General features: G+C 40.9%; 1 protein-coding gene across 3 annotated transcripts in view; it reads left to right on the plus strand.

Annotated features, from left to right (window-relative positions):
* Positions 1–18,376, plus strand: part of RNF130 (ring finger protein 130) — a 46,527-nt gene that overhangs the window by 22,454 nt on the left and 5,697 nt on the right. For 2 of the 3 annotated variants that reach the window (XM_065029802.1, XM_065029801.1), the window contains 4 exons: positions 3,216–3,287; positions 5,036–5,118; positions 11,435–11,531; positions 12,535–12,739. In XM_065029802.1, coding sequence (XP_064885874.1) covers positions 3,216–3,287; positions 5,036–5,118; positions 11,435–11,531; positions 12,535–12,739 — 457 coding nt within the window. Of the gene's footprint in view, positions 1–3,215; positions 3,288–5,035; positions 5,119–11,434; positions 11,532–12,534; positions 12,740–14,755; positions 14,850–17,681; positions 17,875–18,376 lie in introns of those variants that run through there. The other variant, XM_021288876.2, reaches the window with a different exon arrangement.

The raw sequence follows: 18,376 nt of genomic DNA on the forward strand, positions 1-18,376 counted from the left end.
AAAATATTTGGGTTTTGAGGAGCGTAAGTCCAAGAGGCAGGCAGATTTTATGCTGGCTGAATAATACAGACTGTATATATGTTGGGAATGGGAAGGAAAGATAAATTGTGAATGAATTTGTGTAGTGTAGGGGAACACAGAGCTAATGTTATTATTTGTTCATGTTCTTAAGGATAACTTCAGTAATAGCTGGTAATTCAGAAGCTGTATAGAACTATTTCCAAACTACAATCTGTCATGAATGTTAGGGTAAGAAAACTAAGGTATAGAGCTGCTTAGTGATCTGGGTTAACTTATTCAAAATCACCCTTGGTACAGACTGCCTAATTCTCCTGGTCATATATTTTAAGTAAAATTTTGTCTAATATACCTTTCTTACATCCTTTTTCAACTCTTAATTTGTTTAAGAACTGAATTAAGCATGGCCATACTCAGATCTTGACTAAATCAAGCTGTCAACTCAAATATGGATTACACTTTAGAAGTAAATGTTTTACTAGTGTGGACTTACTGACCCGCTGTCTCCCCAGTGTGCCTTGGCTTTTACTGAGAAGGGTCAGTAAACCTCGGGAAATCCGCTGTGCTCCCTCTGCCTTTGTGTCTCGCTCAGGGCTGACTTACAAAGCCGTGAACCCCTGTCACCGTGCCCTCTTTTCCCCCAAATTACGGCTGATACACAGGAGCTCACTGAGAGGCAACACTTTGATGTTTCGTCAAGCCTGAAACAAATGCAAACTTATAAAGCCTCCGTTGTGACAAAGGATTTCCTTTTTCGTTTCTATAAATAGCGTCTGATGCTGCAGGTCCCATGGGCATCCTGTAGATTTTCCTAAGGATGTCGTTCTGAAATGACCACACTGTAACCAGTACTTGGCGGGGTCCCTTGGGATGGCGAAAGTTTAAATAGAACCGTTACTCAATGAATGTCTGTGGAATACTGAATTGTGCCTCCTGCATCCCCTACATGGTTCTAGGCTTCTGCCAAATGTCCGCGTTTCAAAACAGTTGCTCCGTGGGGAAAGGGCTCTTATGACCTTTTTTCTTTCTTTAGATTTTCACAAAGGTCAGGAGAAACTCGATGAAAATTTTATGTGGTTTAAAAAGCTGAGCTTATTAAACTTTAATAAGAAGGTGGCGACAGCTACAGCTTATTTTTAAAGATCTTGGAGAGCTTTCTCAGAGAGATGGCTGTACTGTTAGTGATGAAATAACTTGGTTTAGGATATGATCTTGTTTTTAAGTTATGTCAAGGCACACCTTTAAAAAAAAAAAAAAAAAAAAAAAAAAACAGAAAAAGATCAAAACCGTGCTGTAGATAGTGCAAGTAGATACTGGTATTTCACATCCCTACCCCTGCGCGCTTCCGCCAGAGGTACCGAACTCTTTTGCATGTGGTGGTGGCCTTTTCCATCAAGACACGTCTGTGTTTTAAAAGCCAACGTATGCTGTATGCCTGTGCTCTAACTTAGCAAAACAGCAAATCCTGAGCATTTCCAATGTTAACATAAAAAAGTATTTCTTAAAATTAGAAAATGGAGGAGACGGATCTCTTAAATGAAAGAGAAATTATTGTTTAGCAAATTTATTTTCGCAAGGGGACATATACACGTTTTGGAAGAGTTTTGCTACAATATTATTCTTCCAATAGGAAAATAATCTTTAAGATTTCTTGTAGCGCATATACAACCACGTGCATTACAACTAAGTATAAATACTGCCCACAATTACTTAGTCGGTAGTGTTGAGCATTTAAGTCAAATGCCTTTTAAGCCTTTTTCCTCTCTTAGGAATCACGCTCCTGGTTACGCCGTGATGATCTGTTCCAGCGGCGTGCCGCTGGGTTCTGTGTTGTTAAGTACTCAGGCCAATATGTTTGACCTGCAACTTAGATTTGCTTAGATTGACCAATTTCTCGCATGATTTCTGACTTCAGGAAGTATATCATTTCCCCATCCTAGTTCTGTTTCTGTTGCTGCGTTTCCTACGTGCTTATGCTTCAGTAGCTCGCACCGAGTATCTGATTCTTTACAAATCCATTCTCAAAAAGTATAAAATAAGAGTTGTTCTTCCATGAAAACCATAAAAAAAAATGTGCTAATGTCATTGTAGAATAACGGTGGTACAGCTGGTTGTGGTGGACTTCTGAGGTCTTTGTGTTCCTCAAATAAAAGCAACCGTCTTAATTTCAGTTTGTGTGCAGAAGAAGTGTGTGATATGAGGGGTACACCTTAGGAAGGGTTTGTTTTTCGACTGTATAGAAAGTGGGTGCAAAAAATGCACATTTTTTAAAGCAGTATGGAAGGTTTTGACAGGTGTAATCCACATTCTCAGGAACAGCCCGTCTCTTTCAAAGGCACAGTGCTTGGTACAAGGGGGAAGTGAAAGATGAAATACATGAACTTCACTTTTTCCAGTCAATATAAACCTAATGTGATGTCTGAGGTTCCTGAAACAAGGAGACAGGATCTGTGGGATCCCGTGGCCCGGCTGGCAAACAGCCCGTGTTGGGTGTTCCAATTGCAGAAACGGCTCCTTCCATCAGCAATAGTGGACATAAAAACAGCATCAACAAAAAAATAGCTTGGCCTCTACGTTCGCACCGAGGTTCATCTTCAAACCGGTGCTGCTTTCAGCTTTATTTAAGTCTGTATTGGCTTATTTAGATTTCATGACCCATTTTTATTTATTTTTGTTTCTTTGTGAGATCCTGGTGGTTTCAGGTAATAGCGAGAGAAATGAGGTTACACTGGGAAGATCTCTCAAGTCTCAGAATAAGATCAGCCTGCCTGGGGGCAGGGGGGGATAAATTCAAGCTTAAGGAAAGAACAAAGATTCTATTACAGCACACTGAATAAAAGGCAATATGAACAGAATGTAACAGAAACTGTCAGGAGGGCGTGTTGCTTTAGCTGGGTTTGATTAGTTTTGTCACACAAATGTTGGATCACTTCTGTGAGATTGTATACCGTCCATGAGGTTTATGCCCACGCTTTTGGGCATTTGTGGGCTCAGCTGGTTTTGCGTTGTTTGTTTTTTCTTCCTGACAAATCTCTAACTGTGGGCTTTGCTGTGTACGCTTTTTGTCTCATGTGTTGGCCTGCTGCCATAGTGTGTGTTACAATGTCAGTGTTGAGCCCAAATAAGTCACTATAAAAGACAGTAATGAAGCTTGATAGCAGGGTTAATTTGTATTCTTCTCTTTGTCACTTTATTAGCGTCGTCTTGGAGATGCTGCCAAGAAAGCCATCGGTAAATTGACAACCAGGACAGTAAAGAAGGGTGATAAGGTATAGTAATAGTATTTCAATGTAGTAAACTTGAGCATCATGTATAATTTTTGCCGGGGAGGGGGGAGAGGAAACAATCTGTTTTCCTTTTCTCCTTCTGATTTATGACCTTGTCTTCCTTGTTGGAGGCTTACGTTGTCCTGCGGTGCAGTATTGGGTGTAATTTACAGTGCCAATATATGCTCTATGTCTGTACGTTTCAAAGAAGTTTTTCTTACTTAAATACTACTTGTGTTTCATCTGACAGCTGTGTCTGAGGGTGGGTTTGTGTGTTGGCTGCCTGGGGGTTTTTGCTGGTGGGAATACATAGGGCTAGCGTTGCTCATGTGGAATTCTGTAGGCTTAGAATCGTTGCATATGTAAGTTGTATAAAGCAAAAATAAATGTCATAAACAGATAATAAAGGACAGTTTCCTATGTAAAATATGAATATCCAGTAATCTGAGGGGGAGTATAAACAGATATTTAGCTGGAGATGATAGGGAATGTTACTCCAAGAATATTTCTTGCCAGCATACAAAATAAAATACTATGATGTGTTAAGTCCTAAACATTTTTCACTTGTATGAGCAGTACTACTTTGTCTTTGATTCTGAAAGGAAAAAATAGCCACTTAATCTTGCTTAATTTTTGCTCCTTAAGTTGAAAAAGGCAACGGAATTCTGGCTATGATCTCATTTTTAAGAGAAGGTTATTTCCTTGGGCCTTTCTGATGTGGTTCCTTTTTATCTTTCTTATCAACACTATCAGCAAGGGAAGATTGAGAAGTGAGGGAAAAACTTGTTTCCAGAGAGAAGACAGAAAAGAAAATGTCTTTCTGCTCTTTCTCCCTGCTTATGTAGTTTTATTTCAAGACAGCCTACTGCACTAAATCTTTTTTGTGGGTATTGGGGTACGTATAGATGATGGGAAGCTTTCCATATTAAAAGAAAAGATGCTGTCATCTCAACAGCATAAATTCCAGACTGGTGAGTGACGTGTGGGTTGCAGTGCAGACAGCGTGAGATGCACAGGCAGGTGAGCAGAGGGCTGGAGAAAACCCATCATCATCCCCCTGGTCGTGGGGATTCTCTGGCTCTGCCTGGTGAGCTGCTGGTTCTTGCGTTGGTTCCCGTCTCGGTGTCTTGCTGGAATCAAAAAGAATAATGAACTTGAACTAAGAGAAGGCACGGTCTGTTTTGTCTCACAGGCCCAAACATTTTAAATATGTATATATGTGTATATATATATATATATACATACATATATATGGCTGATGCTATAGCTACATCCAAATGAAGTCAGGCCTTTTTCATTAGAAATTTAAAATTCTCCTGTTTTAAAAAAATATTAATAATAATTACTAAAACAAAAAAATCATAACTTCTGGAAAACAGAAAATGAGAGGAGCCAGTCAGTGAGTGATCCTCATGTTCATGTCTACGTAAGAATGATTATAATACTGCACATAAACAGTAGACAAAAATATGGGACTACTCTGAAATAAGTAAAAATTGCTGGAATCCCGGGGTTCTTATCCTGCTAAAAAATCCTACGAACCTGAAGAAAACAGAAGTTTTAGCTCCAAGCTGAAGTAAAGCTCTAGGAGAATCTCAACTATATTTTTATAGTAATTTAACTGAATATTAGAATTATATCTTCTTAATAACAGCCACTTGGCACAATGCAGTTCATGTACCAGTCACAGCTACTTTTACGTTTGTCATGACCTCAACTCTTGACTTGAATTTTCATTCTATTCATTTTAGGAAACAGACCCAGACTTTGATCATTGTGCTGTCTGCATTGAGAGTTACAAGCAGAACGATGTTGTTCGCATTTTACCCTGCAAGTAAGCTAGTAAAGTTGCTTTGTTTGGAAACTACTGTTTCTTTGTGCTCCTTTGCTTCATATCACGTAATATGTGCATTGTAATTCACAGTCGCATTTGTTAGATGTTTCCAGTCCGAATAACAGCCACTTTATTTTAGACTATGATACCAGGAGGTGTGAAGGTGGCGTCTGGCGTTGTTAGGACAGTGGAGATTAAACAAAAGATTACGATCATGAAGATGGGCAGTTTGGGCATATCAGCAGTGGGGCTATTAAGATTGTAAGGGGTGGGGGATGCAGATTTAAGGACAGAGCAGTGGGAGGACAAAAAATTAAGTACAATCTGCACAGTAGATGTGCCACATCGGCTGTTGGTTTCTGGAACGGTGTAGGAAGCAGAAAAAGGGTCTTTCCAGCCTTCACACCTCCTCTGACATGGCTCAGCCGCTGTGCTGTTGTATCATCTGGCGCTGGTCTCCCCAGTGCCACGTGGTGTTGCCCTGTGCCTGAAAATCCGTACTCGCTGGATATTCCGCTTTGGTGCTTAAAGTGTAACAACTTCTTCCTCCTTTTATGCCATTCTCTTGACGTTTAGAGCTTTTCAGTTTGTTTCCTTTTAATTTCCATTCTTGAGGTGTTTCTCAGGATATTTGCTCTCTTGACAGATGCTTTTAAGTGCTTTTCCACCTGGTGGTTTGTTTTCATGAACCAGTAAATTTTGGTAGCCTTATGCATTACCAAGGACATCTTTCCCTTGTATTCTGAAATGCAAAACTTTCTCCTTATCCACAGACACAAAAAATACGTGTCAGTTACATCGTATATATGCAGCCAAGATCCAGTAATTTGGCCTGTGCTTGGTATATAAATAGTGTTCTGCATGATACTCTAGAAGCAACAAGTCATGGTGTTAGAGTTGAGCTTCAGTCACGCCGCAGCACATCAGAGCTCATTATCCATCTTCTAAATCCTCCTGCAGGCTGCTCTGAATACCTGGAAAATTTTTCTTCTAATCCAAAATGAATTCCTATCATCATAAAAGCCAAATGGTATTATTTTATATCTTAATGATAGAAATATGTGTGCATTCTACTTCTGAAGCCAGAAATTTAATTCAGTTTACTTTTCTGTGCGTTCTTTACCTCTTGGACCGTGGGAAACAATGACCTGGTTTAGATTTTCAGTGTTGTTGTTTACTTGATATACTCTACAAACATTTGTTTAGAAAGTCCCATTAAAATATTTGCGAATAGAAGAGCTTAGTCTTAGATCTGTAAAGATCTGGGAACTCTTGGTCATGTGGATGTGTAAAGCTCACCTATATGAATTAAGCCCTAGTCTTTGATTTGTTTTGTAGAAGATTATTTGGAAATTAGGGGACAAACTCCTGGAAACTACACAACAATTTTGAACCATTAAGCTGATTTTTTGTAAATTGTCTCTTAAGAAAGCTTCACTTGTGTAGATCAGGGTAGTGCTGTGAGGCTCAGGGATGTGGAATGGAGGTTCACAGGTCCCACTCCTTTGTGCCTTTCTCTGGTCAGAGGGAGGTCCTTGCCAACAAAGGCAGAATGAGTCTTCATCGGGTAAGAAAACATCATCTCCCCCAAAATTGGGACTAAAAGTCGACTTCCCTGGTTAAACACCAGCCCCTGTCCAAGCAATGGATATGTTGCTACGAGGAGCAGATGTGATCAGACCATTGAACCAAGATGGTAATTTTTTCTTTTAATTAAAATGAAAAACGTAAGTCCGTTTCCTTCAGACACGTCTTGTGAGCCGCAGTCCTGCGGACAGGGAGCTCCCTGCTCTCAGGGTGGATGAAGCTGCGCTGGCTGCCACCCCCGCGCACCTGCCGTGTGAAGGAGATAGCAAGGCCCTTGCGTAGGTCCTTCTCTGTTCTGTTTTTCACAAGAATATAAGGTCAGTGAAGGTTCACATTACATTCCTGCCGAAGGCTGTATGACAACTTTAATGTTCGCTTTCTACTTCTCTTTTTTAAATCTTGCTTTTCATCTGCTGCAGTTCAGCTTTGAGTTGAGTGCAAAGCCACCTTGGCCAGACGGAAACACGGAGATGAATGCCTTCCACAAGGCATTTTTCTATTTGTAGACGAAGGGCCAGCCAGTAGATTTCAAATTGCATGTGAGATTTTTTTTTTTTAGTCTTCGGCATCTGAGATTCTTTTCCCCAGATCTTGTTTTGGAGGTTTAATCCCTTTTCTTTTTCCTGATACTTCAACCTCTCCTTTTAGTGCAGCAGGCAAAGTTAGTTCAAAAAAAACCACAGACACACAAAACCCTACAGGAGAGTCTCTAAGCCAGATGAGAAAATAAATTGCAAGAAAACCATGGAGAAAATGGCTTGACCAAGAGGAAGCAAATGAAAGGCTAGAAGTATTATATTTCTTACAGTGCCTGTTGAGGAAGCTGTAATCATTAGACGGCAGGAATCACTGACATATGACATCCCTGCTGCTTTCATCAATTTAAAAGTAGCATTTCCCTTTGGTGCCACAGTTGTTCTCTGCAGTTAAGTGTTGTCTGTCACTCTTTGTCTCAGTAGAGAGGAGTCTGGTCTGGGCGGACACACAGCAGGCAAAACCTACCATCAACTGAGCAAGCTGCACCTACAACTCTATGGTGAAACACCGCGTGTTTGATGGAAAGTTTTCTGTAAAGTTTTTCTTTTTAAACAGAGAAAATGAAAAATATTATAATCAATGCCATTGGATTTCTGTCATTCTATCATTCATCAGAGAGAGAATTATGTCCAGTACCAGCAGCCTACGGACATATCTGTAGCTTTCAGTGCACAGAGGGACAAGGCAGCTGTCTGTCTGTCCCAGGCTCACAAGCCTGAGGAATGTCTCTGTCTTTTGTGAATTTCATTATGTAAGTTAAAAAAAAAAAAGGAGCATAAGCAAATGTTGGAAGGATTCCAGCAAAAGACAAACCTCATGGACAGTTTTCTTTATTGAGATAGTTTTGCTCCACCATCGCACTGCTGCATCTCGGAGCCGAAGGGGCACAGGGTGAAAAGTGATCCGGGGGGTAGTGTGAAGGACTGGTGAGAGATAAGGGAAGAGCCAAGTGGCAGGTTAGAGACAAGCACAGACTGACATTGGAAAGGGCAGAAAGATGGCCTGGGAAAGAAGGAATTTACAAGGCAGGAAGAGAATTAAAGTACTGAATATGTTGAAATATATGACTTTATAAGTCAAATTCTTAGTATTTCCTGTACTGGGCAAGAAGGGGGAAAGTGACAAAAGCAACTAAGCCAGATTTCCATCAGTTTGATTCTGTGCTGCTGCAAATAGCTGCTTTTTTTTTTTCCTTAAGAGCAAATTAACACCATATCTCAATGCCATCCTTTCTGCTTACTGCAGTACCTCTGTACCACCCCCCGTTTTCTCTGCTACCTGCTCGCGAGGGCTGTCTCTCTTTTCCCCCAACAATACTCTGTATTTGTGGAAAGCACACAGGCTGAAGATGCTACTTTGGTCTGGTCCCTTTGGTGGGATGCTGCACTGAGAGCAGGGAGGTGCAGCGAGCTCTTGGGGAACAGCACTTGTACTCCCCTTCAAAACCTTCTCCTTGCATGACATGCGGATTTGGAGGCTTTAACACCACGGAAAGAGATTTCGCTGTGAAACGCTGCAAAGAAACTGTGTTGTACAACAGAGTCGTCGTTATGGTGGTTATTGCAAGCCGGAGGGCAACTGGTTTGGGTGTGCTGACAGAGTGGAAAAATACCTGCAGGTCACCTGCTTGGAGTTCTGCCCGCACGGAGCGTCCTACAGCAGCAGCAGCCTGGCTGTGACTCCTCCAGCCCCGCGGCTGTGTCACAACTGCGTCCCTGGCGCTGGCTCCTGGGGGAACGTCGCCAGCCGCTGTGACCTAGAGCAATTCGCTAGGAGCTCTTCGGATTTATGGGCTTGGAGAGCAAGTGACAGAAATATGAGGATGGGGAAGGTTTATGATAGTAGGAAATGCAAAGGCTTGCTTTGTCAGACTGAGTTTTTAGAATAATTCGTGTGTTTACTATCTTCATTCCTGTATAACTCCTTTTTAAGTCTTGCAAGCAGAGAAATCCAGACAGAGCCTGAGCCACAGTGATGGTATCAGCAAGCTTTTTAAGGAGTAAATAAACTGCGTACATAGTAGGCAGAGCCACGCTGGTCTAAGTCAATAAATAACCTTTGGGGAACTGCACTTTTTTGCAACACATTAATAAACATTCTTGAAGGTTTCGGAACTAAAAGTAAAGAATCAAGAGGCAACAAAAATGGTTGAGCTGTTTTGGTGCATTTGAACTATATCAAACTGTTGATGACTTTAAATCAGTCATATTTAGCAGATGCATGTCGGCATCCGTATCAGTTGCCTGCTTCACTTGCTCTGAGTGCTTCTACAGCACTGATTAGCCGATAACAACATATTAAAGCTGTTTTCGTGCTTCTGTGGAGTCTTGATGACTGCTCTTTCTCAAAATATTAGATTTTCAGGTTTGTCCTACTCGAAAAACCAGACTTCAGAATCTTAAAAGGAAACGCAAACAACAAAAAGCCATAATTTGCCTAACATGGAAAAATAGCATCTCTGTGTGTTACAGAAGATTTCAAACCAGTTCCTGTCACCCAGGATTTCTAAACATTTGATTCCTGTAGTTTTATGAGTAATGAAAGGAATGCATTAAAATTTAATAATGATAGAAATGAGTTAGTATTTTGGCAGTTGTTTGAGCAGTAATTAATATATATATCCTGTTTGCCATATTACTAAAAGGCTTAATCCAGCAAAGTGACTAGCTGAGATTCTGTACATTTCTGTTCCTGCAGTATCTGGGACATAGATAGTCAACTGCAGGAGCAAATGAACTTTGTTTATATCATACTCTGTAAGTCTAAGCATCTTGAATGGAGGTAGGATACATAGTTGTAGCTGACTGGAACCTAATTATGTTGATATACATTAGTCCTGCCAGCAGTCTTAGTAGCCTTAGGCAAAACAATTATATACTGTCTTTTTCCATGTTTTTTAACAAATTCATGAGGCCTTGTTCTCCAGTCACTTTACAGACATTTAAAAGATAATTATCTGGTAACACGCCTCATTTGGTCTCTGCTTTTAAAATCCCAGGAGACAGGGAGCAAAGTCCCAAACCCTGTGATGAGCTTATCGAGGCACAGAGCAGTGAGTACAACCTGAGAAAGGAGAGGACAGACAGTGTCGTAACTTTATGGGGACATGCGTGACCTCCTGCAGACCGTGCTGGTGCCTCAAATAGACGGCAAGAACTCCGTGTTCTCCCTCACCTGCTGGTTTCGGAGCGCGGCTCTTGGCTGGCTAAGCAGCCCTTGTAATTGCTGATCTCTGTCCTGATCACCAGTCTGTGGGGTTCGGCTGTGCCTGCACTCACTGGCTTTTTGCTTTGCAGGTGATACCACTGGAAATGAAAGATCTGAGTTCTTATCATAGGCAGTTATTCAGACTAGGTTATTATGAGTATTTGCTAAAGCTGTATTGCGTAGAAAGTTTGGGGATGCCCGTTTCTGCCACGATGATGCTCTGAAAAGTTCTTTACCTTTTGAAAAGCCAAGAGGACATTTCCTTTAATTCCTTTAAGTTATATAAGGGGTTTTTTGCCTCTGTATAGCCCTTCCCTCCTATATTGGTTTATATCAATCCCAACACTGATACATTTAAATTCATGTATGTGACTAAGACTTCGTATGCAATGTAGGTGGCAACTCAGACTGCTCTCTATTGCAGAGTCCTCTGCTGTTCAGGTAGAAGCCCAGTTTGCCTTTTCATACAATCGTCATATGATGGTGCACAGATTTTCCTTCCTGAATCAAGAAATACTGACTGTAGAAAAAACTTTACTTAAATGTCATAATTACAAAAGCCCTTTCAAAATCAAACAGAAGCGTGTTTGATTTGGTCGTGCTGACTTGTGAATAAAATGGACTGCTGGTGGATCTGTGCTCTTCCTACCCTATTTATGACCAGGTTCTACAAAGGAATTGAGAGAAGACTTTGCACAAGGTTGTGGTGGGGACTTTGTTAGCATAGTTTTTCTGTCCATGTGCAAACTAACACCAGAATAAAAGGGGGGAGGGGGGGACGGCAGGGCAGGAATCTTCCTTTAAGTCTTTCTTCCTAGTTGAACTGTTAGTAAAGTGTTGCAACAACAAGCAGGAGGTTTTGATTATTTTTTTTTTCTGCTGGCTTAATTAAAAAAGAAGCCATCTAGAAGTTTATTAAAGCAGTTCTCATTGTATAAAATAGAATTGTTTGCAAATTATATATGTGCCTTGTCTGTTTTTGTAGGCATGTTTTCCACAAAGCCTGTGTGGATCCATGGCTTAGTGAGCACTGTACGTGTCCAATGTGTAAACTGAACATTTTGAAGGCACTGGGAATTGTGGTAAGTTGCAGTAGTGTGAGCTCTTCCTCCCATGTCTGAGACTCAGAACATGAGGAATAATGGTAGAGAAGAAAGGAGAAGGGTGTTCCAGTGCCCGTAGTCAGAAAGGGTTTGGGTTTTTTTACCAATTTCTTTGCTGCTGATAAAGCTGATTTGTTGTTGTTCTTTCCCCTAGTCGGTCATTGGGAATATATTGTTACATTTCCATTTATAACAATTTCTTATCTCCTGAAGTCTACTAGGTTCTCTATCATCTACCCTTTTCTCACCTCTTTCAACCCTCCTTTGTTATATTTACTCTGTAAATCTCTTGTTCTTGTTGTGGTCTCCCACAGACACTCTTAGATTTGTTTACATGTTAAAAGCCAAGCAAGTTTTCCTCAAGCAGCTCACGGGATCCCCGAGCATTGCTTTTGCTGACCAGTTCACAAAGGGACAGAAGTGTGGATTTTTCCATCTTTCCCATATGAAAAAGAAAAATTGTGAGGTGGGAACAATGCTCTTTTCAGAAGAAATAAGTAAGTAGGAAAGAGAAGAGCATATAAAAATACTGTGTAAAGCAGCTTTTGAGTCAAGCCAGTGAGAGTAATCAGGCCTCCATTTTTAGCTGTGTCAGTTTCAAGTTTGCACATTTTCTAAGATATAGTGGCAGATAGATTGTGGGTGACCTATTTTTGCAGTTAATTACATACCTGGAGTTTTAGAGGAGGATACAGTAGAATTCTGTCCATGTCATCGTTGCTCCTGGTAGTAGACCATGCAGGTATAGGCTGTGATACAAGCATATTTGAGTCCATTCCTTGAATCTTAATCCTTTTTTCTGCTTCCTTCTCCACCTCTTCAAGGTGGACCGAAGGAGCAACTTCAGATAGAACTTGCTCATTTGCGTGATTTGAGGACAGCCATAGCGGCTGAATTAGTGTGTGTTTGGCTTCACTCAACTTACAGCCTTGCTACACGTAGAATATTTGCCCTTTTAAAACAGAATCGCTTGTTTTTCCAGCCGAACGTGCCATGTACAGATAACGTAGCCTTTGACATGGAGAGGCTCACCAGGGGCCAGCCCGCCAGCCGGCGGTCGGCCCTGGGCGACTTTGCCAACGACAGCTCTCTCAGCCTGGAGCCCCTGCGCACCTCCGGGATGTCACAGCTGCCACAGGACGGGGAGCTGACACCGAGGTCAGGGGAGATCAACATCGCCGTGACAAGTAAGTTTTCTTTGGCTTCTAGCAGCGTTCGGTGCTTTTCCCGGAGCGTGGCGCTCACTTTGCTGCAGCTCCGTGCTGCGGGGCCGCGGTGACGGGCGGCCCTGCAGGGACGGGGTGACCCCAGTGGCTCTGTAAGAGGCACACGTTCCGTGCTGGAACCGATAACTCAGGGTATGACAGTGCCAACACTTCCATTATTAACAGTATATCCGGGTAGGTCTGCACGCAAAGAACACTGAATGAGCTAAAATAGCAACAGAATAACCCTCCTGAATTTGGTAACCACTACGAGAAGCTGGATTGCCAAAACCCTTTCAGAATACTTCACATGCAGTAATTTATACACACATAAATATTTTAGTGGATTATTATTTTTGCAGACGTTTGTTCCCCTGAGAACGTTACTGCTGAAATTCTGACGTCTCTTAGCAGACGATTTTTTGTACAAAATTTGTGAATTAAAAAAAGTATTTGATGTAACAACATTTTGGTATTGTCCAAGTGCTTTATGACATCAGGAAACTGTTCCTGCACTGCTTGCAAGCTCTTATCCATAAGAACAGCGTGAGAAATTTCTCCTCGCTGGATTTTACTTGAGGTTTTTAATGTATAATAGCACTGTAATGAATACAGTATGTGTGGAATTATATCATTTTTCGATATGCTGTACAGTCTCAATTTGATGCATGAATGGTTGTTTTTCTGGCTGAATTGCAAAAATGGAACACTCTAATTTTCTCCTTGCGTTTTGCTTACGTGCCTCTATGATCTGGATTTTGAACTTAGTGACACTGTTTGCCACTCATGTATGTATAAGAGGCAGTATAACTGATACAGTCCATTAGAGTGTTTCTTTAGACGCTGTAGCAAATTGAATGTCTAATTAAAAATAATCTTATGAAACTCCTAGTTCACATCTGGAAATGGAAAAAGGGAAATATCCACATACAAAATCTAGGTTCTTTACAAAACCACTAAGTCACTTTGTCGCACGGTGTTTGACATCCGATTCGCCTTGTATTTGGCTCTGGTGAACAGAGAGCGAGTCTGTCGCTGCGCTGCTTTGTGTCATGGGTGGGAAAACTCTCTAGTTTAACTGGAACTTTTCAGTACTTGGTTTTGCAGAAGGTATTTTACTGTGTGTTCCCAGCTGTCACACTGCCCGTGCACAGACGAGATGCCAGGGTAAACCAAGAAATAATCCGGAACAGTTCATTCTGACAGTGTTTATAAAATAAAGCTTTAGAAAGGGCTGTTCAAATGTTTGGATTTTATGGATGGCACATGCATTCTTTGATGCATGAGAGTTAAACCAAAAGCTATATTCAACAAAACTGTTTGTATTCCAATCTGTTACTATGTGCCAAATTGGTCTTGAGGAGGGAGAACTTTGAATAGTGAACATTCTTTAATAGCCATCCTTATTTTTTTAATGTGTCTGTACGTATACAACAGTGTTAAAATTATTTTTCCGTGTTATATTCCCATCTATTAAATGGAAAACTCTAGTTATGTTTTACTGTTGAAAAGTGATCCTATTTTTTTGTTTGCTTGGGTTTTTTTAAAGTAACACTATAGCATTTATTCAGGAGGGAGGGGGCAGAGACACAAATTGGGACTGTATTGGGAATGTTTATGTGAAGAGCTGCATCTCAGCGAATCTAAAACTAACCCCGCCAACCTTTTCTAACTTGGGGGCAGACAGAATTTTCATGACATCTCCCTTGTTCCTGCATTTCACTTGACATCGTTAAACAATCTTCCTTTATCGCTAACCCTTGGGCTGAGCCAGGAAATATTGTTGTGCCACGCTTTTCTTCCACACCTCTCTCCGCTTCTTCTTTGCTAGCCTTGTCCCGGCAGTAACTCTGGCCTAACCTTCTGCTTCACCTCCTGGTGCCACTCATGGCTTAGAAGCCTCTTGCCTCCCGCCAGTGGTGTCTGAGGGGAATATTGGCATCGCTTTGACATAAGCCTTCTCCCACGAGTGATTTCCTCCCTTTCCTTTGTCAACAGAAGAATGGTTTATTATTGCCAGTTTTGGCCTCCTCAGTGCCCTCACACTCTGCTACATGATCATCAAAGCCACAGCTAGCTTGAATGCTAACGAGTAAGTAAATGTTCTATATGTTGCTGGTGGGTGTGTGTCGTGGGCAACATTGGGAACAAATACCAAGAGAAAAGACGGGGGAAAAAGGGGTTTTTCAAAGTGTCAAACGCCTTTCATGCTTTTCTCAAATATGAGCATCTCTGCTCACAGGAGGTTCCGGGGTAATATCTTAATTTACATTTAGCTGCATTGTCTGAGGAAATCTCCTTGCCAAGTGGCAATATGGAACAAGAACAAGAGAGAATATTTACATTCAGTCCTTGATAAACGGTCTAGGGAAATACTAGATTTTTTGCCATTAAATCCCCATGTTCAAAATTTGCCTGGCAGGAAGAATTTACCACCAGAATTTACCACCATCAGTTGCTTTTGAGAGTTTTCACCTCAATTTCTTGATCAAACTTCATATTAAAAATTTTAAAAAATAAATAAAATCTCTCTAGTTGGCACACTTTCAGCTGAGAAAAAGTGATATTTAAATAGAAAACTAACTTTTTGCTTATAAGAAAGGGAGAGATGAAAGCAATGACTACACTAGTGTTTCCTCTCAAGTGAACAGAGCAGACTGATCTTCCAACCTCTTACTTGCGTGTGCTTAGGAATTGCAGTCAAAGCAGCGCTTAGACACACACGTTTTCTTAATGTTTGTAGACACCCCAGTTCCTCTCTTCACACAGGCTGGATGAGAAGTGGCTCTAGCACATGACTTTCAGTGGGTTTTTTTAATAGTACTGTGTGTAGGCAAGTATAAATCTCTTCCATGGATACATAACTAGGTGCGTCTACCTATTTTCATTTTAGGTGTATGGAACATCTGGGCTCATGATATATATTGAATCATAATTTATTTGGGGAGGGAAAGTGTCAATATCTTTGTCTCCGAACATCTTGACACAGCTGAGTTTCCATTAAATGTGTTGATCTCTTACCAAAAGTGGGGTGAGATTCAAAGGCAGTCTCAGGTGCAGCTTCAAAATGGAGCTTTATGAACTAAATAGGTGTCCTTCTCTATAAGATGGAAACATGTCTCCAGTGTAAAATTCTAGACAGTCTCAAGCTAATCTTCTACAGGAGGAGCTATATAAGAAGTTCTTAGAGGTTTTGGCCATCAGGAACCTTTAATTACCACTAATTGGCAAATCTCCCTTTCCTCCTCTTTTCAGATACTAATTCCAAAGGGTGTGTAATGAAGAAAAGTTTTAGTACTTCAAATAGCCCTATCAAATCACCTCATTTTTTTTTTTCTCCCATTTATCAAAATCTTGAAATTGCAACAATCAGTCAGCAACTTGGCACCATAGCTGTAGCTGAATGTAGTTAATCTGCACCGAAAAACAGCTTGGGAAAGATGAGTTGTGAAAGGGGAACGTCTGCATTTCTGGGCATTTCCACATCGTTAGGAAGAAGACAAAGGAGCCGCAGCCCGTGTGGTATCATCCAGATGTGGGCACTGATAGCAGTTGCATTTCTGCCTCGCCTTGCAACTCTTCTCTTTTGTTGTCTTTTGCTCAGTGGGATCTGGGTCTGTTTTTACTGGAAGGACAAGCTTCTGTGCGCTGGCAGAGGGATGGGGCCCGCGGCGAGGTGTTTGCACAGTGTTCTTCCCTCAGCACAAACACAGGGCATGATGATGTACCGAGAACTCCTTCCCCAGCGATAGGGATGGAAATGGGAGCGTATACAAGCGTATTCTTTGAGGCAAACTGAAGAAAACTGGGAATCGCAGAAACCAGAGCTGTCAAAAATCACTTATTTAGGTAACTGAGGTACCTACTTCAGCCTTTAACCTCAGCAGCTTTTCGGCTGAGTCCTTTGAGATCTAAGCAGCTTCCACAAGTGCTGCTGGGTTTAACTGCCCCTTGTAGACAGTTTAAAATGTGTGTGTGTGACAGTAATGCTTAGATTTATTGTTTCGTTGACACTTTATGTTCTCCAGTGCCAGACAAAGCATTTCCTGTGCTGGGTGTCATGCTAGATATGTGGCAGCTCCCTCTCACTGCGATTTCCATTAGATGTCATAACAGCATACCTGCTTTTTATGCTGTTCTGCATATAAAAAGCAGTGCTGGCATACCCTACATTTGTTATGGTAGCGTTTCAAGAGGAAGCCGAGGGTTTTTTCTTATCAGAAAACAAAAGTAGCAAGAATGAGGCCATATAATAAGTTGATGCAAGTAAAAGGTGCCAAATATTCTGCATTAAAACTCACCTAAAAACAGGTCCTGATCCTTTTTTTTCTTTCTCTGTCATGCCTGCACCTTAAACATTTTATTTAGAGCAATAGTTCTCGAGTATGTGTGTGTGTGCACATATATCTGACTGTATATGTATGTTTGTGCATATGTATATACACACACATATGCATTTTTAAATAGTTCCTGATAGAAGTAAACATTGTCTAAGTGATAAGAAAATAAGGAACCAGCTGCTTTTCTCTTGGTGTCATAATATTCATGCACTATTACTATGAAATGATTTAGGTAGTGATCTAAAGGAACAAAAGAAACACATAACGGTCAAAAATTACTGTATAAGTGTGTTTTAATGTCCAAAAAGCCCGGATGTTGAATAGCACCACTTAGAGAAAGTTTTCAGTAGCAAATGGAATTTCCGCAGAAGTTTAAAAGTGCTCAAACCTCTGACCATCCTGGATGTTTTACTGGTGCTGTAGGAATGATGTACAGACCTCTTTTAATGCTCTGGCCCTGTATGAGCAGTCATTTCTCACTAACTTTTACAGATTGTTTTGCTTTTGTTTTTTGGGGTTTTTTTTTTGTATTGGCAATATTACCTTTAATATAAATATTTTGTTCCTTTTTGTCTGCCCCACAGAGCAGAATGGTATTGAAGAAACGCTTTCCGGCCGGTTGCCTTGGATGGAGACACCTATTTTTATGCATCATGTATTGATCATGCAGCACAAGCAATTATTTAGTACATTCTATTTTTTCATAAAACTTGCTGATGCCAAAGCTTTGTATTAAGGAAAAAGTGAAGAAATAAAAACTTTAATTATGAAATATTACTCTGTGAGAATTTTATTTTTCTTCTTCGACTTTCTGTGTCCGCACTTAAGTTTGGCAGCCTTTTGTAAATTTTATAAAGTGCTTTATTTCCTTTGAATGATTTTGTCTTTGCAAATCTGTATTTTTCTCCTTTCATTTTGGGACACTGGAGCTACCAAGTGGCAATCTCATGCTGTGCCATCCTCACGATGCCACCCGGCGCTGGAATGACTAACGAGAGTATTATGATCCATCACTCCAGACCAGCTTGTTAGGGAAAAAAGCTGGGCTGAGCATTCTAGTATATAACAGGTTTACCCTGAATCCAGCTGAGAATTAATTTGAAATCAGAACATTTTCTTCATTTCTCTTCCTATAATGCTCCTCTGTTGCACTGGGAGGACTGCAGTATGGGTTTTGTCGTAGGTCAGGCATTGCTGAAGGTTTGCAACGCCGTTTTCTCGACATACAAACCATAAACCTCTTCTTACTTTTGCTTTCACCACACCCTTCCTTCTGATA

This window comes from Columba livia, chromosome 14, assembly GCF_036013475.1.
Source record: "Columba livia isolate bColLiv1 breed racing homer chromosome 14, bColLiv1.pat.W.v2, whole genome shotgun sequence".
Classification (NCBI taxonomy): Eukaryota; Metazoa; Chordata; class Aves; order Columbiformes; family Columbidae; genus Columba; species Columba livia.